The sequence below is a fragment of the Lissotriton helveticus genome, chromosome 5_1 (assembly GCF_964261635.1).
Source record: "Lissotriton helveticus chromosome 5_1, aLisHel1.1, whole genome shotgun sequence".
NCBI lineage: Eukaryota > Metazoa > Chordata > Amphibia > Caudata > Salamandridae > Lissotriton > Lissotriton helveticus.
This window is the reverse complement of record NC_136065.1, coordinates 732,821,932-732,849,033: the sequence shown is the minus strand read 5'-3', so window position 1 is coordinate 732,849,033 and position 27,102 is coordinate 732,821,932. Positions and strand designations below refer to the sequence as shown.

The 27,102-nt window shown below is 45.0% G+C and overlaps 1 protein-coding gene across 1 annotated transcript in view; it reads right to left on the bottom strand.

Moving 5' to 3' along the window:
* MYPN (myopalladin) overlaps positions 1–27,102 on the bottom strand; it is a 2,138,596-nt gene that overhangs the window by 1,563,444 nt on the left and 548,050 nt on the right. The window contains exon 6 of the mRNA XM_078643205.1: positions 7,776–7,847. Within this exon, the coding sequence (XP_078499331.1) occupies positions 7,776–7,847 (72 nt within the window). The remainder of the gene's footprint in view (positions 1–7,775; positions 7,848–27,102) is intronic.

The following is a 27,102-nucleotide window of genomic DNA, read 5'->3' as shown; positions in this document are numbered from 1 at the left end:
CATCCAATGCCTCAAACTTTGACTGCATATCTTCCAGACCTGGATGCCTGGCACCTACTAGAAGCTACACCCAAACCATCCTGAATGAGCAACAGTACAAACCTGGCTCAATGACATGAAGCATGATGGCTTTGAACCACAACTTTAACTGAATGCCAAAGAAAGTGAAACCGCTTCTTCCAGAAAGTGACTCCAGAAGTTCAACTCCATGTCTTGAAGGTGCTCCACGGTTTCCCAGACTCCATACTGGCACTCCTTAAGGGCATTCTACACATCTCATCAAGGGCCTGAAGAAATGTGATTAAATCACCCCCATCCTGGTGGAACTCCATTTGCTTCCCTTTCAGGCCAGTAGCATCTTCAAAATCAACTGCATCATTTACAAATCCAACATGACCAACTCTTACCTCGTGGACAAGCTCACTATTGTTGTTTCTTAGAACAGTCACTCTCAGGACATCATTAGACTGCAGACTAAGGGCCTGAGTCACACTTTTATGTAAGTTTCCGTTTGTTTTGGAATTGACAGTTCAGAGTTTACAACTACGGAGACTCCGAAGTTGGGCGAAGAACTCCGCACATAATAAGATACAACCTATAATTTATTGACTTGATGCTTGTATTTGACCCTGTGCAACTCTCTGCTGCCTTTTGGCAAGGTTTGCACTACTGAAATATGAAATACATACACCCTGTCTGTAGATCAGTTGAGGTTATTGTGTTTGGATAAAGGGTGGAGTGCTATTGAGTCATTCTCTCTCATCCCATTTGCACGTTTTCCCAGACAGACCGCTTGTGTTGTTCCAAACTTGCTTTCCAATATTTACCCAAAGCAATCATAGCCACCGATTTCTAAGGTCACCAACTCTAGGAGTTATTCTCTTGGGAGAGTTAAGTCTAGCTTGCACTTGAAGCTCCAGAAATCAAAAACGTAGTAAGAGGAAAGGGCCAGGGAGTTTGAGAGAGAAGCTGAGATTAGCTCACCAAGAACAGGAGGAAAGGGAGATGGAGAGACAGTAAGAATGGGCCCACAAGAGGAGAATGAGGAAGTGTGAGGAGTCCAATTGGGAATGCACATAAAGCAATAGGAGAGTGAAATGGAGAGAGAGAGAGAGAGAAAGAGAGAGAGAGAGAGATAGAGAGAGAGAGAGAGGTAGAGAGAGAGAGGTAGAGAGAGATAGAGAGAGAGGTGCAGGTTGTCCCTGGTACCAGGATCAGAAGCCTATAAGGCTTGGGCCACATCAACCAGTAGTCTCAGGAGGAGACTGGAACTATTCTAGATTTGGCTAGACTAGCATAACATAGTATAGACTCTGAGATGGCACTAGCCTAGCATCCATTGCCACTACCCCACACAGAGGAGAATGAGATGCCCAACGGGGAGCGGATTTGTGACCGATTTACATTTTGACAGAGAGGGTCCTCTGTTGCTACACCCTCTGAGCCAAACTCTTTGACTGCCTGCCAAGATTTACGGCTGGGTGGACAAACAGTATGTTAATGATGGTATCTACTACTGGTACTCCTCTGATGGCTTCCAGGGTAGAGACCTAAGCCATCGGACTGTCCACCCAATTTAGAGAGGGAGGTCAGATGTTTTTTTAAGGGGGTTTTCAGATCGTAACTACCAGGTAAGGACAGTAAAAAAAACAGAATTTACCACCACGCCATGGGTGAAAACTCCCATGGAGTGGGGGCCATTCATGTCACAATAAAAAAAAACTTCAGCTTTCTGAGGTTTTTTTAATGTTAAGCTTTGAAAAGTTTGATGTAAGCGTCTGTCACCTATGAAGGACAAACAGCAAACATTTTCAATTGCTTTGTTTAAGCTTCAGTGACTACAGTTCATAAAAATCCAAAGAGTTTGCTGCCTGGTCAATAGTGAATTTTCAGTTTGTGGGGCAGAGTATAGACAGACTGCCATACGTGGAGTCATCTGCCACCCTGGCTGCTTTCATTCAATCCACCATGTCACTGTAAATGGATGTGGTGGACTATATGATTGGTCTCACGAAGTTGAATTGTGAAATACATGGGGCAGACAAAGAAAAATATTCAGGCTAGCCAGAAGCAGATAAAAGAAAAGTATTACCAGAAAGTAATGCTCACTTAATACTAATATGGTCAGGCGGTTCATTTAATAATCATCAGGAGGGTTTGCTCTTCCTACAGTGCCTTGAGTCCCCTTCAATATGTTTCTCAGTCCTAAATTTTACTGTCCAAGTGCTGAAATTAAGGAAGAAATATGCATATGCATTGTGATCAGGGTATTGACTTTGATGTATCTTCTTACTTTATCTTTTACAGGCACAGTATAGATCTGGTTGGTACTAAGGAAACTCAAAGGCCAATCTGATATTTGAGAACAAATATTCTCTTTGCAAGGTTTTATATTTTCTTATTTCAAAAGGTGGTCAAAATATTCTGAGACTGATTGGGATATGATTTTATCGCACTGTGATATTTTTTGTATTTCATTTTATTGTGCGTTTATGGTAACATGACCGATTAAAGATGATGATAATGATGATGGTTTTTATTTATTTTTTTTTTTTTGGCATCTTCATTTATCTTTTTTTTTTTTTTTATTGAGTGGATTACAAAAGAAAAATAGAAGCAGCTCGATTGCACAGGGTCAGACTGATTTGTATATGGCCATGTCTGAATTGGGATGGCGGAGTGAGCTAAAGAATGATGATTAATTAAACCCAGATCAGTTAACTGGGGGTGAATGCTTTCAATGTTCAACACTCTGTCCATTATCCCCTTTGGTTTTGCTAAGTTCGCCCTAAGTTGGCAGGATATACCCAGACGTGGGTCCCTAGCTCACTTTGCCACTGGATTCAAGCTAGCCTCGCTGATGATGGCTGATTAGCCAGAAACTGGTCCCAGGATGCTTGTTTGAGGTCCAGGGAAGACATGGCTTTGAAGTTCAGGCTTGACTGTTCCCATGAGGCACAGAGTCAGACTGATTTGCATATGGCCATGTCTGAACTGGGGTGGCGGAGTGAGCTAGAGAATGATGATGGATTAAACCCAAATCAGTTGACTGGGGTGAGTGCTTGCAATGTTCAACACTCCATCCATCATCCCCTTTGGTTTTGCTTTGTTCACCCTAAGTTGGCAGGGTATGCCCAGATGTGGGTCCCTTGCTCACTTTGCCACTGGATTCAAGCTAGCCTGGCTGATGACAGCTGATTAGCCAGAAACCGATCCCAGGATGCTTGTTTCCAGTCCAGGGAAGACATGGCTTGGCATTTCAGGCTGGACTGTTCCCATGAGGCACAGGGTCAGACTGATTTGCATATGGCCATGTCTGAACTGGGGTGGCGGAGTGAGCTAAAGAATGATGATGGATTAAACCCAGATCAGTTGACTGGGGGTGAGTGCTTGCAATGTTCAACACTCCGTCCATCCTCCCCTTTGGTTTTGCTTTAAAAGCTTACCACACCAAAAAGATAGACTCTGTGTTCTCACTGATTTAAAAATAAAAAAAAATGCTTGATGAAAGACTGCATTTCAGTAATTTACACCACATCTTCAAGAGGAGATTTATCGAAGCACAAGCACCTAGTATTTCGAAGCTGTGTTCCCTTTATATAAATTTTAATAGAAATTCCTGAATGATCAGAAAAGGCATTGGGAGATAATCTCTGTCTCATTTCTAGATAACAGATTATCAATCAAAAAAAATCTATTCGAGATGTGGTCTTATATCTGGAAGAATAGCATGTATAATCTGAGTGCCCAGGATGGCTTGGTAGCCATGGATCTAGCAATGCAAAATCCTTTTTCATCATCTTAATCAGCTTGTTTGATTTGGGTTTTAATTGTTTCTTAGATGTATTAGAAGTGTCTTGGTGAATATCTTGAATGAAGTTAAAATCACCCCTCCCCCCCCAAATCATAGAGCCCTCAGTAACTGCTAATAGATCATAAATTTGCAGGAAAGCAGACATGTTGTCAAAAATGGGACCATAATAACTCAAGAGATCAAATAGCACCCCATTTCAGTTAATTTGCACATCAATCCAGCTGCCTTGCACATCACGATTAACTTTTACTATTTGACACATGAAGTTATTAGGAAATATAATAGCCCCCCACAAACTGACGAATTAGCTGAGGCAAAATAGGCTTAGTTATACCCCTTTGGAAGAATTAATTAGGTGTATCAGATCCAAAATGAGTCTCCTGAATAAACAGCACTTGTGGGGAGAAAGAAAGCAACCAAGTTAACATTGCACTTGCTTTTCTTGAATTCAATCAGCCATTCACATTACACGAAATTATTTTGATACTATCCATTCAAAATAGAAATGGCAGCTCACATCGCACCAAAACTACATAGCTTTAAAAATTGAAAGGAACAAAACCACCTATGTAGGGAATCCAAAAACTATTTATTAATTTTTCGTCGGCTACCCCAACCACACCCCCACCCTAGCCAACCCTAAACCCTGCGTGGCGAGCATCCCCCTAGCAACACGCCACACGAAACCCCTAGCTGATGGATGCCCTGGAATTGCATCCTCATCTGTCAGAATCGGGTCCCCCCCACCAACCCCACCCACACCCTTCTTAAAAAAAAACAAAAGAGAAAAAAACTCTAATGTTTTAGATAATCCTGTGCTTCTGAATGAACACTAAAGATCTTAAATTGTCCCTTCCAAAGCACCTTCAGTTTTGAAGACTGAACCAACGGGGCCTGTGCTCCAATTATCTGAATTCAAAGCCAAGCAATTGAAAAGCCTTTCTCCGCCTGGCTGAAGTCACAGAAAGATCAGAAAAAAACTTGAAAGAGGCATTTTGCAAAATAGTGAACTTTTTCTGCTGTATCGCTCCAGTGAGGACATTCTCCTTAATCCGGAAATCAGAGAAGTTGACCAAAATAGTTTGAGGATATTTGGCCCCAGGTGTCTAATGAGAAGGTACTCAATGAGCCCTCATGATTGTCAAATCCTCAGGAGCAGATGGTAGAACATGATCTTTAATCAATATATTGATAAGCTGAGCAACCGATTGTATCTGACCCTGAGATTCACTCGCTTCCCAAATTCCCGTAAACCGCAGATTGGAATGTCTTGCATGATTCTCCTTAGATTCGAATTTTAGCTCCAATTCTGTGATTCTTGCAAGTTCAGGTATCATACGGGATTACATATGTGTCAATTGTATCCAGCATCCCTTTCAAAGCTTCTGGCAGGAGTGCCTTAGTCACGCATAGATTTTTGATCAATACATTTGAGTGGATATTCAGTTCAGGAGCAGCCACCGCTTGAGCGCTGTGGCTGGTACTTGGATCATGGAAGGGAGTAGAGGAAGCTTCATCCGAGGCTCCCGGACCCCGAAAGCAGTCGGTGGGGTATAATCCGATATTTCTTGCATATTTCACGCAACTCCCTCAAGTGCTGAGTTCACAGGCTCTAATTTTGTTGCAGTTGTTGTAATAAATGGCAATACTCCTGCTCTGATCTCCTCAGAGTGTTTAGACCCAACATTTGTGAACAAAGGGAAGGTTTTAGGCTTTTGGAGAGGCTCAAGACTGTTGTCTAACCCTATGTTCCTCGTGGGTGAAGTTGAGGCTGGGATGGAGTTGAATTTTCAGAGCTGAAAGCAATTGAACAGGAGGCACTAGCTTTTCCCATTACAACTGACCTAGGCCTGGGCTGTAAATTCTGTTTCGCTCGCAGAATTTGGGCAATTTCGGGGTCTGCAGAGAATGCGGAATTGCGCTAAATTCCGAGATCCGCAGCTTCGCGCTTTCAAAATGCGTGTTTGCGAGATATTTCTCCCCGAGCACGCAAACAGCGTTCACGAACAGGAAATAGCACCGCGAACGGGCGTAACATTTTGCATGCTCGCACAGATTTTTTACCATTTTGCGGAGTTTTGCATCGCGCGACTATGCAAATTCCGCCCACCCCTAAACTGACCCAGGCTTGTGCATAATTAACTCTCCGCTGTCCCCCTTCCCCGTGCGGCTGGACCGGATTAGAGGAGCGCCAACCAAGATCTCCATCCGCTTATCTCGCCAGCCAGCCAGCCTACTCTGTGAGGCCTTCTTACATTGTTTAGGGGGGACTGGTGAGCCAATTTCTGCGCTGAGTTGTCGCATGACAGTAGGGCGCATATGCTACCAATACATTGACTATTAAAGTCTTATCTAGCTACTGTAGGTCAGGCATATACTTACTACGGGTGCCAGGAAACTAACACCGCTCTGTAAAAGCCACAAAGTCATTCGTAGCGCCTACCTTGTACTTCGTCTCGTCTTATCCACTTCTTACTTCCGCAGATTTATGGGAGCAGATTGTACCAGATCCTCTCCCAGGCTAAATAGGAGCAGTCTCGTTATCTCTCCATAAACTTAATGAGAGTTGGGACCAGACCTAATAGATTCTATAGCCACCACAGCTGCCAGCAATACTCAATGCTAAACAACCCATCCAATCCTCAGCCAGAGCGGGAATCACACTTTCTTCCTGGCTCCTTTGCCTGCACACAGGTTAATCAGCCCTCTGGATGTGTGGTGTTGGTAGGCACACCTCTCCAAGCCACAATACCGCCGGCCTCGGCTCCATAGGTTCCTTCTCATCTTTCACACTTTTTTCTAGCGACAGCCTCCCCAGAAACGCTCAAAAGTGACAATAAAGAGGCAAAAAGGTCAAGACTGATTTGCATATGGGCAGGTTTAAACTGGGGTGGCATGGTGAGCAAAAGAATGATGGATTTAACCCAGATCTCTTGAGTGGAAGTGAATGTTTTAATTTGTTCTGCATTCCATCCATCAATTGTGTGTTTTTTGCTTTCTCGCCCTAAGTGCCCAAACGTGGGTCCTGGGCTCACCATGCCACTGGATTCAAGCGGTCCTGGCTGATGAGGGGTGAAACCCCAAAACTAGTTCTTGGGAGGACTTGGCTTGGCAGTTCGAGCTGGACTGTTCCCATGAGGCACAGGGTCAAGACTTATTTGCATATGGCCAGGTCTAAACTAAGGGTGGCATGGTGAGCAAAATAATGATGGATTTAACCCAGATCGCTTGACTGAGGGGGGATGTTTGATTTGTTCTGCATTCCGTCCATCAATTGTGTGTCTTTTACAAAAGCGGCAGCCTCCACAAAAACCCCTCGCCGCTTCACCGCAACACCGTGGCTCGAGTCGGCAGGCCTTCCTGCTCTTTCTTTCCTTCTCCTACTTCCTCTTAGCGCCTCATTACAGAGCCGCTAAGCGCGAAACGCAGCCATCGGAGCTCCGAATACACGCAGAGCTCCAGAGTCTGCTTGTGAATGGGAGGGGCGGGGCCAGAGGATCCGGTTCGGCCGTCATCAGCAGGACATGGGGCAGCCGCTATGATGATGCTGTTTATCGGGATTGTTATGCTAGAAGGTGTATTGTTTCTGCCATGTTTTTGCTTTTGAAATATGCTATATTCATTCTGGTTTGTGTTATATTATTTTTGCTTTGCACTCTTTATTTAAGGGGGTGCCATATTTGTAGAGCTGCAATTATGATGTGAACAACTTCCCATACTGCGCTCAAAAGGTCTCCTTGTTATAAGGCGTGAACAGTGGACTAGCTCTAAGAATCAACCACATTTAGATGGCCGCTGCTCCATTTACTTATGGGGGAAAAGCTCTGCAATAACGCTCCCTTTGGGGCACTTGTTAAGTTCCATCAAGGCAATCTTCTATTAATCTTATATGATTATCAATTAATGCACAATGAAATGCAAAATGAAATTTTGAACGGAATTATATTTGTTAACAGTTTACCTTTGTGAAAACAGGCGCTGCTATTAATGGTTTTCCATCCAGTCCTTGCAAATATTTGGTGAACTCTGGATTCTGTAATGAAAAGAACATATTCTGAGCATACACACATAATATCTATGGTGGTCTGTCTTACATTGCTTCATTATTGACGAGTTATTAATAGCATGTGACATTGGTTGGCTGTCCAACAGACTTCCAATTAATCCTTCTGTGCTCCAAATTCTTCAAAGGGCGTTATTTAGAAATATTTTACAGACCGTTTATGGAATTCTCTGCCTCTAAGGCAGAAAGTGAAATCCACAACTAATGCCACAGCAAATGTCGAAGCTGTTTCGTGTCAGCCAATTGAGACATCACAGATATGCATAAAACTACATTAATCTTGAGACTGGAATCAGATAATACAAATTGCCCCGTAATGTAACCCTCAAGGATTATTGCCTGAAATGTCATTAAGATTTGGCGATGGTATTTCATTTTTTGCACCAAATGAAATCCACTGACAATTAACAGAACATGTTTGGATGAGTAGCATAAGAAGTACAGAGAGTGGGGTTAGGTCACAAAGTTGACAACTGGGGAGCCCTAACACAACACATTGGCACTCACTGGGACTTTTATTAAATTTGCAGTAACATTTGATTGGCACTAATGAGAATATAAAGAGTGGGAGACAAAGAAATGACAATTAGGATGATGGTGATGCAAGTTCTACATTAAGAGCTTGTTATTGTCATAATCAAACAAGATTGAGAGGGTGGGGGCTATGGGCTTCCATGGGCTGCGTTATTTAGACAACTCAGAACCTTTGGAATCAACAAGAAGAGTCACCGAGGCAGCAAAGTTACAGGTCTCTAAGAAGTGGGTGAGTACTGTACGCTGGGGTGGGAGAGACATCGTGGTCAAAGAGGGCTAGTAATGCATTGCTTACTTACCAGTAATCTTCAATATTCTGATTATTGTTCCTCATTCCAGTGCTTACTAAATGAAGTGTGTCCACCACAACACCTCTGGCATCACATGAACTAGATCGCACACAAAAAAATACATTTGTGCAATCCTTCACTGTCCTTTCCTTCTGAGCGCTCCACACCAAAAGAGCCTATAACTGGGAAATGCTATGCAAGGTGAGTGAGATGCAAGTACTGGGACAAGGAACAGAAATTGAAAAACGAAGGCTACAAGTAATTAGTCACGTATTTCCCCACAGCACTTCCTCTTCCTAGTCCCTAATGAATACCAGAGTAAGAAGGTCACAACCTGATTCAGAAAACAACACACAAACTCCAGAAGTAAATCAACAGAGCTACTTTAATAATGACAACCGCATTAAGGAGGAAGCTCAGTCATGAAGAGACACAATCACTTTGGTACCAAAGTTCAGTGATCTCCAGATACCTCAGTGAGGAATTGGTGCAGGAGCTAGCGGGTGGGGGTGTAGAAGCTGAGACGGTCGTTGAGGTAGGCTGGTCCGGTGTTGTGGAGGGCCTTGTGTGCGTGGGTGAGGAGCTTGAAAGTGATCCTCTTTTCGATAGGGAGCCAGTGAAGATCTCTCAGGTGGGGGGTGATGTGGTTGCAGCGGGGGATGTTGAGGATCAGTCGGGCGGAGGCGTTTTGAATGCGTTGTAGTCGTCGTAGGTGTTTGGCCGGGATGCCTGCGTAGAGTGCGTTTCCGTAGTCTAGCCTGCTGCTGACGAGGGCCTGGGTCACAGTCCTTCTTGTTTCGGTAGGGATCCACTTGTAGATCCTGCGGAGCATTCGGAGAGTGTTGTAGCAGGCGGAGGAAACGGCGTTGACCTGCTTCGCCATGGTGAGGGAGGAGTCGAGAATGATTCCCAGGTTGCAAGCGTGGTCGGTGGGGGTAGGTGCTGTTCCTAGTGCGGTTTGCCACCAGGAGTCAACCCAGGCTGAGGGTGTGGGTCCGAGGATGAGGACCTCCGTCTTGTCTGTGTTCAGCTTCAGTCGGCTGTTCCTCATCCATTCGGCGACGGCTTTCAATCCTTCGTGGAGGTTTGTTTTGGCGGTGGTCGGGTCCTTGGTGAGGGAAAGGATCAGCTGTGTGTCATCGGCATAGGAGATGATGTTGAGGTGGTGTCGGCGGTCGACCTGTGAGAGGGGGGCCATGTAGACGTTGAACAGCGTCGGGCTGAGGGATGATCCCTGGGGTACACCGAAGAGGATGTCGGTGGCTTTGGAGCGGGAAGGGGGGAGGCGTACGCTCTGTGTTCTGCTGGAGAGGAAGGAAGTGATCCAGTCCAGGGCTTTTCCCTGGATTCCGACTTCTTGGAGGCATTCCTTTAGGGTGCGGCTGCAGACTATGTTGTATGAGGCTGATAGGTCCAGGAGGATGTTTCTCCGTTGTCTATTTGAGTCCTGATGTCGTCTGTGGCTGCGATGAGGGCTTTCTCGGTACTGTGGTTTCTTCGGAATCCGGACTGGGATGGGTCTAGGATGCTGTTGTCTTCGAGGTAGTGGGTCAGCTGTGCATTGATGACTTTCTCGATGACCTTTTCCGGGAATGGGAGCAGTGAGATGGGCCGGAAGTTCTTGAGGTCCTTGGGATCCGCTTTGGGTTTCTTCAGGAGGGCGTTGATTTGGGCATGTTTCCAGCTTTCCTGGAAGGTGGCAGTCTCCAGGGAGATGTTAATGATCTTCCGCAGTTGGGGGGCGATAGCAGTGTCGGCTTTGTTGAAGATGTGGTGTGGGCAGGGGTCTGACGGTGATCCGGAGTGGATGGAGTTCGTGATCTTGCATGTCTCGTCATCGTTGATGTTGGTCCAGGAGGTTAAGAGGTTGCCGTGGGTGGTGTTCGCTGGGGTGGTGGAGTCCTGTGTGGTGGGGGCGGTCGTGTTGTCGAAGCTGGCGTGGATGTCGGCGATTTTCTGGTAGAAGGGGCCGGCCAGTGAGTCGCACAGTTCTTGAGAGGGTGGAATGTCGTTGGTGTTGGTGCTGGGGTTGGAGAGTTCCTTCACGATGCTGAAGAGCTCTTTGCTGTTGTGTGCGTTGTTTTCCAGGTGGCTCTTGAAGGATGATATTTTGGCCAGTCTGATGAGGTGGTGATGTTTGCGGGAGACGTCCTTGTGGGCTGCGTGGCTGTCTGGTGTTCGCCCCAGGACGAACAGAGGCAGGAGAAGACAAGGGAATGGACCTCAGGTCCGCTGGTCAACACCAGTACAGACACAACAACCGACTATGGATCTGAGAAACGGCAAGAGTATACCCAGGGAGAATGCAGGAACAAGCAGTGCGACAAACCAGCCAGTCTCGTGATCAATCTTAGCTCCCACCCTTTATCGGATGATGAAGAGAGTCTCCTCAACCGAGGGTTAGGTTTCGTGGCCATGAATGAAGGTGACCATTTTACAGCACAAATTGAACTAGCCAAGCTGTTCAGAAAGATCAGGTTTCATTACTTGTTTGCGAAACATGATTCGACCGACTCAACACAATATGACGCCAACACTGGTTTAAAAAAACCATCGACTTTCAACCCTACGGTCATTGGCTTGCCAGCTAGGGTCCAGACTTTTGAAGAGGCTGTGGAAAACGATATCAGCACCCTCTTCAAGACTGCAAGGCCCAGGCTTTATATGAATCGTCCCAAAAAAGAACAATCTGCGTTACGTTCTCTAACTTCCAATGAAGCAATCATAATTAAGCCCGCAGACAAAGGTGGTGCGATAGTGTTGCTGGACACAGAAACCTACAGAGCAGAATGCTTAAGACAACTTCAGGATCGGAAATCCTACATTCCACTGAAGGAAGACCCGACGGAGAAGTTAAAAACTAAGATTAGTCACCTAGTAGAAGAGGCCATCGCGGAAGGATGGATTACTCCTCAGGAACGTCAATATCTGTGTACTTCCCATCCATCCATTCCATACTTCTACTGTCTCCCAAAGGTCCATAAACCACAGAGACCACCTCCAGGGGACCTATAATCTCCGGAGTTTGTTCAATTCTCGAACCGTTGTCGACATTTGTAGACCATTTCTTGAACCCCATAGTAAGAGAGATGCCTACGTATTTGAAGGACACAAAGGATGTCTTACGGCTCCTTCCTGATGTCGATTTCGACATCTCAAGAGACCTTCTTATCTCTTTTGATGTCGAATCGCTCTAGACCTCTATCCCTCAAACAGAGACTCTAGAGGTCATCGATACCATCCTACAAGGGAGAGATCTACAATCTCGAACACCATGCCCGTTTCATCATCAACTTGGCTGAACTTGCTATGAAGGAGAATTATTTTAAATTCAAAGACACTACCTATCTCCAAACATCGGGCATGAGCATGGGTAGTGTCTTCGCTCCTAGTCTAGCTAATCTTTACGTTCATGTATTCGAACAGACGAAGGTGCTCAATCATGACAATCCATACTATGTATCGCTCCGAGTCTGGAAGCGATACATAGATGACATCTTCGTAGTCTGGAGAGGTTCCGAATCAGATCTCATGGAGTTTCATCGCTGGTTAAATTCCTGCAACATGTATTTGAAATTAACAATTGAATTCAGCAGAACCCAGTTACCTTTTTTAGATCTCTTGATATTGGCCACCCCAGCTGGCCTTATCTCGGAACTGTACAAGAAACCCATGGCCAGGAATGCGCTTCTCAACTATGAGAGTTGCCACCCGAGAGCATTGAGAAACAACTTGCCCTTCAGACAGTTCCTTAGGCTGAAAAGAAATTGTACAACTAAAGTGGCTTTTGAGACTCATTCGGCTAAGCTGTCTGAACAACTGCGTGAAAAGAAGTATCCTTCTAGAATTATACGACAATCTAAAAAAAGGGCGTCTAATAATAACCGTGAAGCCCTCCTGGATTTGGCTGTCCCAAAAGAGAAGTCTGATAGGATGACTTTTGTGAACACTTTCCATACTAGATCGAATCAGGTTCAAAAGATCATAAAAAAACATTGGTCAATTCTGAATACCGGCGGGGACACATTGCCCTTACCACTCTTTGCTTTCAAGTGAGGGCGAAATATAAAAGATCAACTGGTGCATACCCGGCCAAAAAACAGGATGACCCGTCAGGTGGGGACCCTTTGGGATCTCCCACCTGTACAAGGACATCATCCCTGTGGAAACTGTTCTGTCTGCCCGCAGACAACTAAATCTACCACAGTGGACATAGGCACAGGCAGGCCGTGGCAACAGATAAAATTCACGAATTGCAACAGTGAGAACACCATCTACCTGATTACATGCCCATGCTCTAAAAGATATGTGGGCATGACCACTAGAAAAACACGCACGCGTATTTGTGAGCACAAAAGCACAGTTCGTTGCCGGAAACAAGCGACGCGCCTTACAGCCCACTTCCTTGAAGTGGGACATGGCCCTAATGACTTCATGTGGACGATACTTGAACAGCCAACCATTCCTGAATATTGTCCTGATGTAAGCAAATTTTTGTTCAGAAAAGAACAGAAATGGGTATATAAACTCAATAGTGACAAGGAGGGCCTTAACGAGCCTATTCCCTGGATGTCGCTCTGATCTGCTTATAAACAGTGGGGTATCATCATAGACATTGATCATGTTTTGGTAAAACATATGACATACTGTAACCAAAATTGATAACCTCTGCAACACACACGTCACTGGGAGTGACCCACTGCAGATTTTGCCTTCAGCGGGGAAACATCTGGTACATACTCGGACTGTTTAGATCCTAATATGTTACTGTAGTTAACACCTGAGTTATGGGAGGTTAAGATCTAACCCAGTTTTTCACAACGACAGTCCCGTGTGACTAATCCTGAGGGTCGGTGTAAATATTATCAACTTATTATCATCACATTGTTGCTTAATCGACACCTTAAACCAATTTATATTAATTAGGGACATCCAACAAGGTTTATATACACACATATTCTATCATAGCCATGGTCTAAAAGAGAGCCTTTCGTTATGATGAATGTTCCATGCACTACAATATCCACCATCCCATGCACGATCACGTGAGCGCATCAAGAACTTGAATCATCAAATAACCGTGATGATCGATGTTCCATGCACTACAACATCCACCATCCCTTGCGCGATCACGTGAGCGCATCAAGAACGTGAATCATCAAATAGCCGCCGCCTCTTCCGTTCAGTGCCTCCCCAAGTTTGGCGCAGAGGAACGCCTGGAGACACCGACAGAGAGGTAAGGACTTCTTACTCCGTACATATTGGCTATACCGGAGTGAAGGCAGATTGACGCCTAGCAGTTCGCCGAGCTTAGAAGTTTCATTAACTCTGAGCAACTAAGTTTAGTGGAGTTAAGTGCACTGTTCTCTTGCTCGCGATACTCTATGGGTGCGCAATTGTCATTTAACGACTCTGAAATGCGTTTTCAAGATATTACTGGCCACACTGTGGGTACTCGATGTATCGATCGGGTGCAACATAAAGCTAGGTATTTCTAACAGTGTTACCATCGATTTAAGCATGCGGCACAACCACCGATTACCATCTATGCGCGCAAGTAATACAACTATTATTGACAATTTGAAACAAGGGGCAGTGAACAGTGTGTCCTTTGTAATTGGATAGAGTTTACAGTGTGTCCTGAGCCGTTTAGACTATCACGCGGCGTCACAGGATACTATATAATTGGGTAGCGTTTACAACTCTGGCCAATGTTGTCACTTTCGGTGCTTGACAGGATTAACAGGGAGTACTTATATGTATATGTGTTTTTTCTAAACAGAGCGGTGCTCCTCATTTACCTGAGCTGCAGCCAGGTGAGGTGAGGCGCGATCCCCACACTAATTGGGTGAGTGCGAATATGTCATGTAAAAATGTTTTGACAAGTCGCTTCAATAACACTACTTAAGTGTGTATTGTTTCCTAATAATGTTTTGTGTATCTTTTCACTCCCCCTTCTGTTGATGTGGTTTCATTTAGTATATTGTGGTGGATCATCTGTACCTGACAAACAGGTGATATGTTTCCTTTTTATTTTTATCACTAATTTTACAGCAGTAGCACGAACTAGGTCCTGATGAATGCATAGGCACTTCCTTGTATGCAGAAACATGTTGACCACTCGCTGAGCAGATATTTTGTTAAATCTGCTTTTCACACCTTTTTAGACCTAGGGAGCTGAGAGAAAATATTAAAAGCTTTCTTTCTACTCAGTCTCACCTAATTTTATATTTTCACTAAAACACTCACTTGCACTGCTTTTTTTTAGTTGTCCTGTTACACTGTTTTCGCCCACCAGATAAGAACGGTGGGTCTTCTTACTCTCACAGTCCTCTTGTTCGTTCTGCGTGACTGTGACTGCATTGACTCCTGGGTAAGGAGAACCCAAATGATGTAAATATGGCGGTACAGTTAGACAACTGATGGGAAAATTCTCACCCCGAGTATGTGCTTCACGTGAATGTGGTGTCCTTATATCACGTGGTGCAATTGGTTAACATAGCTACCACCCTTTTCTTAGTTGTCACGTCAATAGTTGTCTGTGATCTGATTTCACTTTCAGACTCCTAGATACTCTTTTGTGTAGAATCAGATAGTTAGGGGCATGTATCTAGTATGAGTCGGTAAACCAGCCCTTAGACCCCCTTCTATGTAGTTTGTGTATACTGTTTTGTGCGGCCAAGGCCGCGGGTCTTGTTATCACTGTAAGCCATAATAATTGGGTTTTGGCTTACCCCTCTGTTTATATTCAAACATTCATATATTGATCGTTTGTTCTCCTGTGTTTCCTAGCGGGCACCTATCCTTACTTGATTTGCATAGTGATTTCGTTTCCACTTTCTTTCTACTCACTCATTCAAAAAAAAGATGGCGATGAATTGTGGTTTAGCTTTTGAAGATGCTGAAGTACAGAACATTTTAGAAGAAAATCCAAGTATACTAGAATGTATCCCTATAGCCGTGAGCAACACAGATGATGGGTGGAATAAGGTTTTAATTCTAAAAAAATCACACTCCAGGACCTCAGTTCATGGTATAATTATGGCAGAGTACCTACGCGGCAACTGTGCACCGTCAGGACTTATTGTGACCAATGCACCAAGACTTTTCTTGGATGATAAAGGGTTTATCAAAGATTGGTCTATGATAGCCTGGCGGTGCACAAGGGACTGGCTAGTCCTCATCATCAAAACCGCCAAACGGGTCGCTGACCAAATATTGATAGAAATCCAACTCCTTGAGGGAAAAATTAAAGCCACCATAAAATCAACACTATTTAAGACTGGACAAGAGGACAATAACAAAAAGAATAATGAATTCAAGGAGTCGATCCTCTTTTCCAAATTAGAGAAGTTCAAAAAAGATCTGGCCAAATTCTCAACGGAAAAGGTGTACCCTTACACCAGTGACAACTACATAGCGCCGCCATTTAACCAGAGTGGTCATCGAGGAGGCTCTACATATGCCACCTCGAGTTCTGATGGCAATTCCAGCGATTCTGACACATCACAAAACTATAATGGCCCGACTCCTCCTAGGGGTCGTGGCAATAGAAGGGGACGGAGAGGTAACTATTCGAACCACAACCAAAATCAGATTCAACCCTTTTGGCAGCCAGGTCCATGGATGTATGGCCCAAATTTCCCTCCCCAAATGTGTCCTCCTTTCTTCCCTAATCAGATGCAACAAGCCCCAGGAGCCCCGCCTTTTTTAGGGTTTGTCCCCAGGGCGAACAGAGGCAGGAGAAGACAAGGGAATGGACCTCAGGTCCGCTGGTCAACACCAGTACAGACACAACAACCGACTATGGATCTGAGAAATGGCAAGAGTATACCCAGGGAGAATGCAGGAACGAGCAGTGCGACAAACCAGCCAGTCTCGTGATCAATCTTAGCTCCCACCCTTTATCGATTGATGATGAAGAGAGTCTCCTCAACCGAGGGTTAGGTTTTGTGGCCACGAATGAAGGTGACCATTTTACAGCACAAATTGAACTAGCCAAGCTGTTCAGAAAGATCAGGCTTCATTACTTGTTTGCGAAACATGATTCGACCGACTCAACACAATATGACGCCAACACTGGTTTAAAAAAAACATCGACTTTCAACCCTACGGTCATTGGATTGCCAGCTATGGTCCAGACTTTTGAAGAGGCTGTGGAAAACGATATCAGCACCCTCTTCAAGACTGCAAGGCCCAGGCCTTATATGAATCTTCCCAAAAAAGAACAATCTGCGTTACGTTCTCTAACTTCCAATGAAGCAATCATAATTAAGCCCGCAGACAAAGGCGGTGTGATAGTGTTGCTGGACACAGAAACCTACAGAGCAGAATGCTTAAGACAACTTCAGGATCGGAAATCTTACATTCCACTGAAGGAAGACCTGACGGAGAAGTTAAAAACTAAGATTAGTCACCTAGTAGAAGAGGCCATCGCGGAAGGATGGATTACTCCTCAGGAAGGTCAATATCTGTGTACTTCCCATCCATCCATTCCATACTTCTTCTGTCTCCCAAAGGTCCATAAACCACAGAGACCACCTCCAGGGAGACCTATAATCTCCGGAGTTGGTTCAATTCTCGAACCGTTGTCGACATTTGTAGACCATTTCTTGAACCCCATAGTAAGAGAGATGCCTACGTATTTGAAGGACACAAAGGATGTCTTACGGCTCCTTCCTGACGTCGATTTTGACATCTCAAGAGACCTTCTTGTCTCTTTTGATGTCGAGTCGCTCTATACCTCTATCCCCCAAACAGAGACTCTAGAGGTCATCGATACCATCCTACAAGGGAGAGATCTACAATCTCGAACACCTGTCCCTTTCATCATGAACTTGGCTGAACTTGCTATGAAGGAGAATTATTTTAAATTCGAAGACACTACCTATCTCCAAACATCGGGCACGAGCATGGGTAGTGTCTTGGCTCCTAGTCTAGCTAATCTTTACGTTCATGTATTGGAACAGACAAAGGTGCTCAATCATGACACTCCATACTATGTATCGCTCCGAGTCTGGAAGCGATACATAGATGACATCTTCGTAGTCTGGAGAGGTTCCGAATCAGATCTCATGGAGTTTCATCGCTGGTTAAATTCCTGCATAATGTATTTGAAATTCACAATTGAATTCAGCAGAACCCAGTTGCCTTTTTTAGATCTCTTGATATTGGCCACCCCAGCTGGCCTTATCTCAGAACTGTACAAGAAACCCATGGCCAGGAATGCGCTTCTCAACTATGAGAGCTGCCACCCGAGAGCATTGAGAAACAACTTGCCCATCGGACAGTTCCTTAGGCTGAAAAGAAATTGTTCAACTAAAGAGGCTTTTGAGACTCATTCGGCTAAGCTGTCTGAACATCTGCGTGAAAAGAAGTATCCTTCTAGAATTATACGACAATCTAGAAAAAGGGCGTCTAATAATAACCGTGAAGCCCTCCTGGATTTGGCTGTCCCAAAAGAGAAGTCTGATAGGATGACTTTTGTGAACACTTTCCATACTAGATCGAATCAGGTTCAAAAGATCATAAAAAAACATTGGTCAATTCTGAATACCGGCGGGGACACATTGCCCTTACCACTCTTTGCTTTCAAGAGAGGGCGAAATATGAAAGATCAACTGGTGCATACCCGGCCAAAAAACAGGATGACCCGTCAGGTGGGGACCCTTTGGGATCTCCCACTTGTACAAGGACATCATCCCTGTGGAAACTATTCTGTCTGCCCGCAGACAACTAAATCTACCACAGTGGACATAGGCACAGGCAGGCCGTGGCAACAGATAAAATTCACGAATTGCAACAGTGAGAACACCATCTACCTGATTACGTGCCCATGCTCTAAAAGATATGTGGGCATGACCACTAGAAAAACACGCACGCGTATTTGTGAGCACAAAAGCACAGTTCGTTGCCGGAAACAAGCGACGCGCCTTACAGCCCACTTCCTTGAAGTGGGACATGGCCCTAATGACTTTATGTGGACGATACTTGAACAGCCAACTATTCCTGAATATTGTCCTGATGTAAGCAAATTTTTGTTCAGAAAAGAACAGAAATGGGTATATAAACTCAATAGTGACAAGGAGGGCCTTAACAAGCCTATTCCCTGGATGTCGCTATGATCTGCTTATAAACAGTGGGGTATCATCATAGACATTGATCATGTTTTGGTAAAACATATGACATACTGTAACCAAAATTGTTAACCTCTGCAACACACACGTCACTGGGAGTGACCCACTGCAGATTTTGCCTTCAGCGGGGAAACATCTGGTACATACGCGGACTGTTTAGATCCTAATATTTTACTGTAGTTAACACCTGAGTTATGGGTGGTTAAGATCTAACCCAGTTTTTCACAACGACAGTCCCGTGTGACTAATGCTGAGGGTCGGTGTAAATATTATCAACTTATTATCATCACATTGTTGCTTAATCGACACCTTAAACTAATTTATATTAATTAGGTACATCCAACAAGGTGTATATACACACATATTCTATCATAGCCATGGTCTAAAAGAGAGCCTTTCGTTATGATCAATGTTCCATGCACTACAATATCCACCATCCCTTGCGCGATCACGTGAGCGCATCAAGAACTTGAATCATCAAATAACCGTGATGATCGATGTTCCATGCACTACAACATCCACCATCCCTTGCGCGATCACGTGAGCGCATCAAGAACGTGAATCATCAAATAGCCGCCGCCTCTTCCGTTCGGTGCCTCCCCAAGTTTAGCGCAGAGGAACGCCTGGAGACACCGACGGAGAGGTAAGGACTTCTTTCTCCGTACATATCGGCTATACCGGAGTGAAGGCATATTGACGCCTAGCAGTTTGCCGAGCTTAGAAGTTTCATTAACTCTGAGCAACTAAGTTTAGCGGAGTTAAGTGCACTGTTCTCTTGCTCGCGATACTCTATGGGTGCGCAATTGTCTCTTAACGACTCTGAAATGCGCTTTCAAGATATTACTGGCCACACTGTGGGTACTCGATGTATCGATCGGGTGCAACATAAAGCTAGGTATTTCTAACAGTGTTACCATCGATTTAAGCATTTATTTATTTATTTATTTATTTATTTATTTGCAAGCTTATACCGCGCTGGGAATCGACTCCCTAGGGAGTATCTCCGCGCCATTGGCAACGTCAGAAAGCAAATAGCCCTGTCAAGTGTGAATATCATGCTGCAAGTATCAATAGTTGAATAAAAAAGTTTTTAGTTTTTTCCTGAAAGGAAGATGATCCCTGCAAGCTCTGATTTCCAGGGGGAGTTCGTTCCAGAGTTTCGGGCCGGCCACTGACAGAGCTCTACCACCTTGTCGTGATTTCCAGAATCTGGGGACACAAAGTAGTTCATGGTCTCCAGATCTCAGAGTTCTTACGGGAATATATGGGGAAAATTTCCCTGTTAAGATCTCCGGGCCACTACCAGACAGGCACTTATGGATAGTGCAACAGGTTTTAAACAGCACTCTCTGTTTTATGGTAAGCCAGTGGAGTTTTTTTAGAAGGGGTTTTGAGGGGGTTCTGGCCGGGACGTTTAGAACAAGGCGGGCAGCCGTGTTCTGCACAACTTGAAGTCTAGCGATGACCCCTTCATTGGCGGCTAGCAGCAGACCATTGCAATAGTCCAGTCTACTCAACACGAGTGACTGAACCAAAGTTCTTCTGGTGGAATCAGGTAGCATGGGAAACACCCTACGGAGAAGACCAATAACGTGAAAACAGGAGCCTACTACAGAGGTAGCGTGATGTTTTAAAGTAAGCTCCTGATCCAGTTTGACTCCCAGATCTTTCACTACCATTTTTGGCTCTGGGACTGGGCCAAGATCACAAGGCCACCAGTCCGGAGTCCATAGTCGTTTTGCTTCCCCAAAAAGCATCACCTCCGTCTTGGAGACGTTGCACTGAAGGAGATTTACTGCCATCCAGCGTGCTACTTCTTTCATCCCTTGAGCAAAGGAGTGGCGCACTTCAGGAGTCAAGATTTTAAAGGGAAAGAGGAGTTGTGTGTCGTCTGCATACGATACAGGGATAAACCCGTGGGATCTCACGATGTTAGCTAGGGGTGCCACGTAGATATTAAATAATGTAGGGCTCAAGCAGGAGCCCTGTGGCACCCCCTTTGAGATCTCCACCTCCTCTGACTGGTAGGAACCCAGTATAACTCTCTGAGTGCGCTTGCTAAAAAAACTCCTCAGCCAAGCCAGCGCCTTGCCACCCAGACCGATGTTAACTAGTCTGGTGGTCATGATCTCGTGTGACACCGTGTCAAACGCCGCTGACAAATCTAATAGCACCAGGATAACGGAGTACCCCTTATCCTGAAGCATACGGAGATTGTCAGTGACGGACAGCAAGGCGGTCTCGGTGCTGTGCCTAGGCCTGAAACCCGATTGAGAGGGATCTAGTCCCCCTACACTCTCAATGAAGTTGGATAAGTGCCGATTAACAAACTTCTCGGCCAACTTCCCTAGGAAAGGGAGAAGAGAGATGGGTCTCAGGTTCGTGAGGTCAGTCCATGGAATGGAGCTGTTCTTACGTAGAGGCCTCACCAAGGCACGCTTCCAATCAAGGGGAACATCACCTGAGGCTAGAGATAAATTAAGCACCTGTTGAATTCCTACTCCTAGATCTTCCCTTAGGAGAGACATGATCCGAGCTGGAACAATATCTGACAGGCAACCGCTCTTAGTCTGGTTGATAAGAGTATAGATTTCCTCGATAGATATAGGGGGGAATTCAACCAGTTTATTAGCACTAACTCCTGTTGTGCAGGGGTAAGGTGGAGCCACACTATCCACAGTGCTGGAGATATTAGGAGAGGAGTTTGAGGCCAGAATCTTTGCATAAATACCCTCAATCTTCCTTACAAAGAACTGCGAGATACTGTTGCAAAGTACCTGGGACTCAACGTCCTCAGTTTCACAGGCTGCGGGTTTAACAAAGGTCTGTAAGATCTGATTAAGGACTTTCACATTATTACCTGCAGCTGTTATTTGGTCTGCTATATGATGTTTGCGAGCAGAGCGTATTGCTTTGTGGTAATTTTTCTGTGCGGTCCTATAAAAGACCTTATCCTCAGCCTTATGAGTAGCTCTCCATAATTTTTCCGATTTCCGTGCCGCAATTTTTAATTGCCTTAGATCATCTGTGTACCAGATTTCTTGTCTTGGGGCAGGACGGGGCTTATATGTTTTAAAAGGAACAACAAAATTAATGGAAATAGCTACTGCTTCATTGAGAGCTGTTAGTGCAGCATTAACATTGTTCCCATATTCAGGCCAGTTGGGTTCAATAAAGTTGTCCCTAAAGCTCTCAGGCTTCAGTTTATTCCAGGGTCTTCTAACATCGGCCAATATTTTATGTGCTCCCTTAGGCACATAAGTGGATCGAGTGTAAAACTCGATAATAGAGTGATCCGTCCAATCCACTTGGCAGGGAGGTAAACACTTTATGGAGGCGGAGTTATATAGCACAAGGTCCAAAGTGTGACCAGCTAAGTGCGTGGGTCCCTGATTAGCTTGGTGTAGACCTAGAGTGGTTAGATCTGCCAAAAGAGTCTGCGCCTCCACACAAGAAGAAAGTTCACTGTGGACATTAAAATCCCCTACCAGAAGAAAGTCAGAATCAATCTGTATGTGTGGGGCCAGAATTTCAACAAGTTGGAGAGAGAAATTACCAAGCGAGCCAGGGGGTCGATAGGCTAATGCTCCCTTCCTTATATTTTTTGAATTGGGGTTTATAGTAAAGATGAGGAGCTCCATTTGTGAATTACATAAGGTCTCAGTAACCACAACCTCAAGGTCTTGTTTAAAAACAATAGCCAGTCCCCCACCAGTTTTGCTGGGTCTGTCCACCCGTACTAATTTGTATCCTTGTGGTATCCCCATAGTAATGGCTGGAACAGAGTGGGGCTTCAGCCACGTCTCTGTTAAAAAGCATAGATGAGGTTTTTCTGATGTTATCAAATCCCAGACCTGGGTGGCGTGGGCAGCCAAAGAGCGAACATTGCACAGTAGGTTCTTGCAAGACAGAGTTGAGTCAATCGAACTGTCAAGTGCAGTTTGCTGGCATTGAGAGAGTTGTAGCCGACGAGGTGTAATTACTGTACTACAAGTAAATTGAGTATGACAGATTATGCAAGAAAACGGTCCCTCCAGAGTGCCAGATACTTTATGTGAGCACAAGCTGGCAGCGTACCTGTTTAAAGCAGCTAGGGATTGACTGGTGTAAGTAAGACCATGGCGAGGACGCGACTCAAGAGTGTGTAATGAGTCCGCCATTGCCCCCTGCCTCTAGCCTCGTCCTGTCGCGGACGGGCGCAGACGGGCAGGTCTTAGGCTCGTCTTCGGCGCAGGAGGAGGCGCCACACTGCGCGTCAACACTGCGCGTTGACGCCGACGAGTTACTTTATAGTCCCTGATCCTGGGAGAGCTAGAGCGCGAAGCGCTCGCCTCCCCGGATGTTTCAGGCTCTGCCCCGCCTTCCGCGCCCGTGATTGGCTGGAGGGTCGGACTGGGCGGGCAGGCACAGATCAGGCTACACGGAAGCTGGTCCCTCAAATCCGTGTGGGTAAGTGGTTTGTTTTTTCAGTGTGCAGCTAGTAAATCAGACACAGCACTATAACAATACTACCCCCCTTTTAAAACGCTATTAATAATTAGCGAGTGATTTTTAAAATAAGGCTTTGTTCACAGATTCAGTTTTACACAGCATCACAGCATAAAAGCAATTGAGAGCAGAAAGCACTGAGACTGTCGCCAAGCGGGGTGGGGAGAAGCTGCCACCGTCCCCCTTACCGCACAGACGGTCGCCTCCTCGCTGTCTTTATAGTCCCTGATCCTGGGAGAGCTAGAGCGCGAAGCGCTCGCCTCCCCGGATGTTTCAGGCTCTGCCCCGCCTTCCGCGCCCGTGATTGGCTGGAGGGTCAGACTGGGCGGGCAGGCACAGATCAGGCTACACGGAAGCTGGTCCCTCAAATGCGTGTGGGTAAGTGGTTTGTTTTTTCAGTGTGCAGCTAGTAAATCAGACACAGCACTATAACAATACTACCCCCCTTTTAAAACGCTATTAATAATTAGCGAGTGATTTTTAAAATAAGGCTTTGTTCACAGATTCAATTTTACACAGCATCACAGCATAAAAGCAATTGAGAGCAGAAAGCACTGAGACTGTCGCCAAGCGGGGTGGGGAGAAGCTGCCACCGTCCCCCTTACGATTACCATCTATGCGTGCAAGTAATACAACTATTATTGTCAATTTGAAACAAGGGGCAGTGAACAGTGTGTCCTTTGTAATTGGATAGAGTTTACAGTGTGTCCTGAGCCGTTTAGACTATCACGCGGCGTCACAGGATACTATATAATTGGGTAGCGTTTAAAACTCTGGCCAATGTTGTCACTTTCGGTGCTTGACAGGATTAACAGAGAGTACTTATATGTAGATGTGTTTTTTCTAAACAGAGCGGTGCTCCTCATTTACCTGAGCTGCAGCCAGGTGAGGTGAGGCGCGATCCCCACACTAATTGGGTGAGTGCGAATATGTCATGTAAAAATGTTTTGACAAGTCGCTTCAATAACACTACTTAAGTGTGTATTGTTTCCTAATAATGTTTTCTGTATCTTTTCACTCCCCCTTCTGTTGATGTGGTTTCATTTTGTAGATTGTGGTGGATCATCTGTACCTGACAACCAGGTGATATGTTTCCTTTTTATTTTTATCACTAATTTTACAGCAGTAGCACGAACTAGGTCCTGATGAATGCATAGGCACTTCCTTGTATGCAGAAACATGTTGACCACTCGCTGAGCAGATATTTTGTTAAATCTGCTTTTCACACCTTTTTAGACTTAGGGAGCTGAGAGAAAATATTAAAAGCTTTCTTTCTACTCAGTCCCACCTAATTTTATATTTTCACTAAAACACTCACTTGCACTGCTTTTTTCAGTTGTCCTGTTACACTGTTTCCGCCCACCAGATAAGAACGGTGGGTCTTCTTACTATCACAGTCCTCTTGTTCGTTCTGCGTGACTGTGACTCCATTGACTCCTGGGTAAGGAGAACCAAATGATGTAAATATGGCGGTACAGTTAGACAACTGATGGGAAAATTCTCACCCCGAGTATGTGCTTCACGTGAATGTGGTGTCCTTATATCACGTGGTGCACTTGGTTAACATAGCTACCACCCTTTTCTTAGTTGTCACGTCAATAGTTGTCTGTGATCTGATTTCACTTTCAGACTCCTAGATACTCTTTTGTGTAGAATCAGATAGTTAGGGGCATGTATCTAGTATGAGTCGGTAAACCAGCCCTTAGACCCCCTTCTATGTAGTTTGTGTACTCTGTTCGTTCGTGTAGCCATTTCTTCTCCAGTTTTCGGCACGTCCGTTTGGAGGTCTGGAGCTCTTCGGTGAACCCGGTGGCTTAATTTCTGGTGTGGCTGTTGGGTGGTTTCTTGAGTGGGGCGAGGGTGTTGGCGCAGTTGTTGATCCAATGGCTGAGGTAGCGTGCGGCGGCGTCTGGGTCCGTGGTGTCTGTGGGTGGGTTCTGTGCGAGAGAGGTGGTCAGCTGGCCCTTGGTGACTTTGATCCAGCCCCGGCGGGGCAGCTGTTTGGTACAGTGGTGTGTGGTTGGCTTCTTGTAGGTGAAGTGGACGCATCGATGGTCGGTCCAGTGGAGTTCAGTGGTGTGGTTGAAGGTGACGTGTGGGCTTGTGGAGAAGATAGGGTCAAGCGTGTGGCCGGCGGCGTGTGTTGGATCGGGGACGAGTTGTCTGAGGCCGAGGTTGGCGAGGTTGTCGATCAGGGTGGTGGAGTTGGTGTTGGATGTTCTTTGAAATCAATAGCACCTCATTACACAGAAATGCAGAAGCTCCTAATAGGCTGGATGAACATGAATGTGTAGGTACTCGGTTTGAGGATTGAAGGCCATCAACCACTCCCCAGGTGAATCAATGGAATAATCTACTGCAACGTGTACATCTTGACATGCACCATTCTGATGTTGCATTTAAGCTGTTTTTAGACTATAAACATCAGGTACTGCTTGGAAAACGTCAACCCCAGTGACACCGATGAGAATACACCAAGGCTGAGCTCTGCTGGGGGACAGGGCGACCACCATCATCTGTACCAATTCTGTAAGGAGAGACAACCATTTTGAAGGGTCCCTGGATGTCAGTATGCAAGGCAAACACAGGCATCATAGAATGAGCAGGACTGGAAATGATGGAAGACAGGCCAGTGGAAACTAACGACAACGGAACACCAGGCCGCTATCTGCATGATCACTCACTCACTCACCCACTACCTCCGGTTAAGGTCACATCCGGATTAATCATAGCAAAGCGCCGCTTAAGGCTAGTCTGGTCACATGGTCTTTGCCTGGCAACCTAGCAACATTTGCATTGGATCTCTGTGCACATACCAGTTCTCACTTGCATCTGTACTTCACATTTAATGTTTTCCTCCTTTTGGTTCTGTTAGTTTTCCTCTAGTTCATTTTTGCGTTGGCTCCTTTTGTTGGTGTCTCTTACCTCCATTTTTAATAAATATGTTTATTAACATATATGGGCAATTCAATCAATCATTAACTGTATTCAGATTGACAAGCACATCATAAAAGCACACAAAATGACAATACATTCAGTATAAAATATGTCATGAAGTAAAAATACATAATATAGGTAAAATACTTAAGATTGTTAAAAGGTTACAGTGCTCTATAAACCATGGGGAATAAAAAAAATAATAAGATAAGAACAAAATGGCAACTCAATAGGATTATTCAAATATACATTTCTTGGCAAACCTGTTATAGCCTCAACTGAATCCCATTTCCCTCCAGCGAGAAAGATAAAGTGCCTATGCAAAAGGAAAGAAGAAAAGGTGCTATAGCGTGCGCTATAAATAGATGCACTCATTTATTCGTATCATTTTCGTATTATGAGTGCTCCTTTTTCATTAGCATATATGGGCACCTGTTTCCCCCTCTAACTCATTTATAGACATTCTCTTAATTTTACACTAGTATACATACCGGTCATTTCTCATTTATCAGTTCTTTCGGCTTCTTATATACAAACTAAAGTCAGAGACCCAAGGCCCCCAAATTGTGTCATGCTTATGGGGGCATCCTTTTTGACAAATAAATAATCTTTTCCATAATGGCACATCTGTCGGTTCCCCTGGGCCAGTCCCTTGTCAGTGGGGCCTCAAACAGCCATGGCCAGATTTACTAACATTTCAAGCAACGCAGCGCAGCGAGGCAACTTGCTGCACTGCATTGCGTGGAAAGGGAGACATCTGAAATACGCCATGTTTACAAAGATGAGGCACATTTCTGCTGCCTCCTTTCTCAAATGCACTATATGCTTCCTAGTGACAAT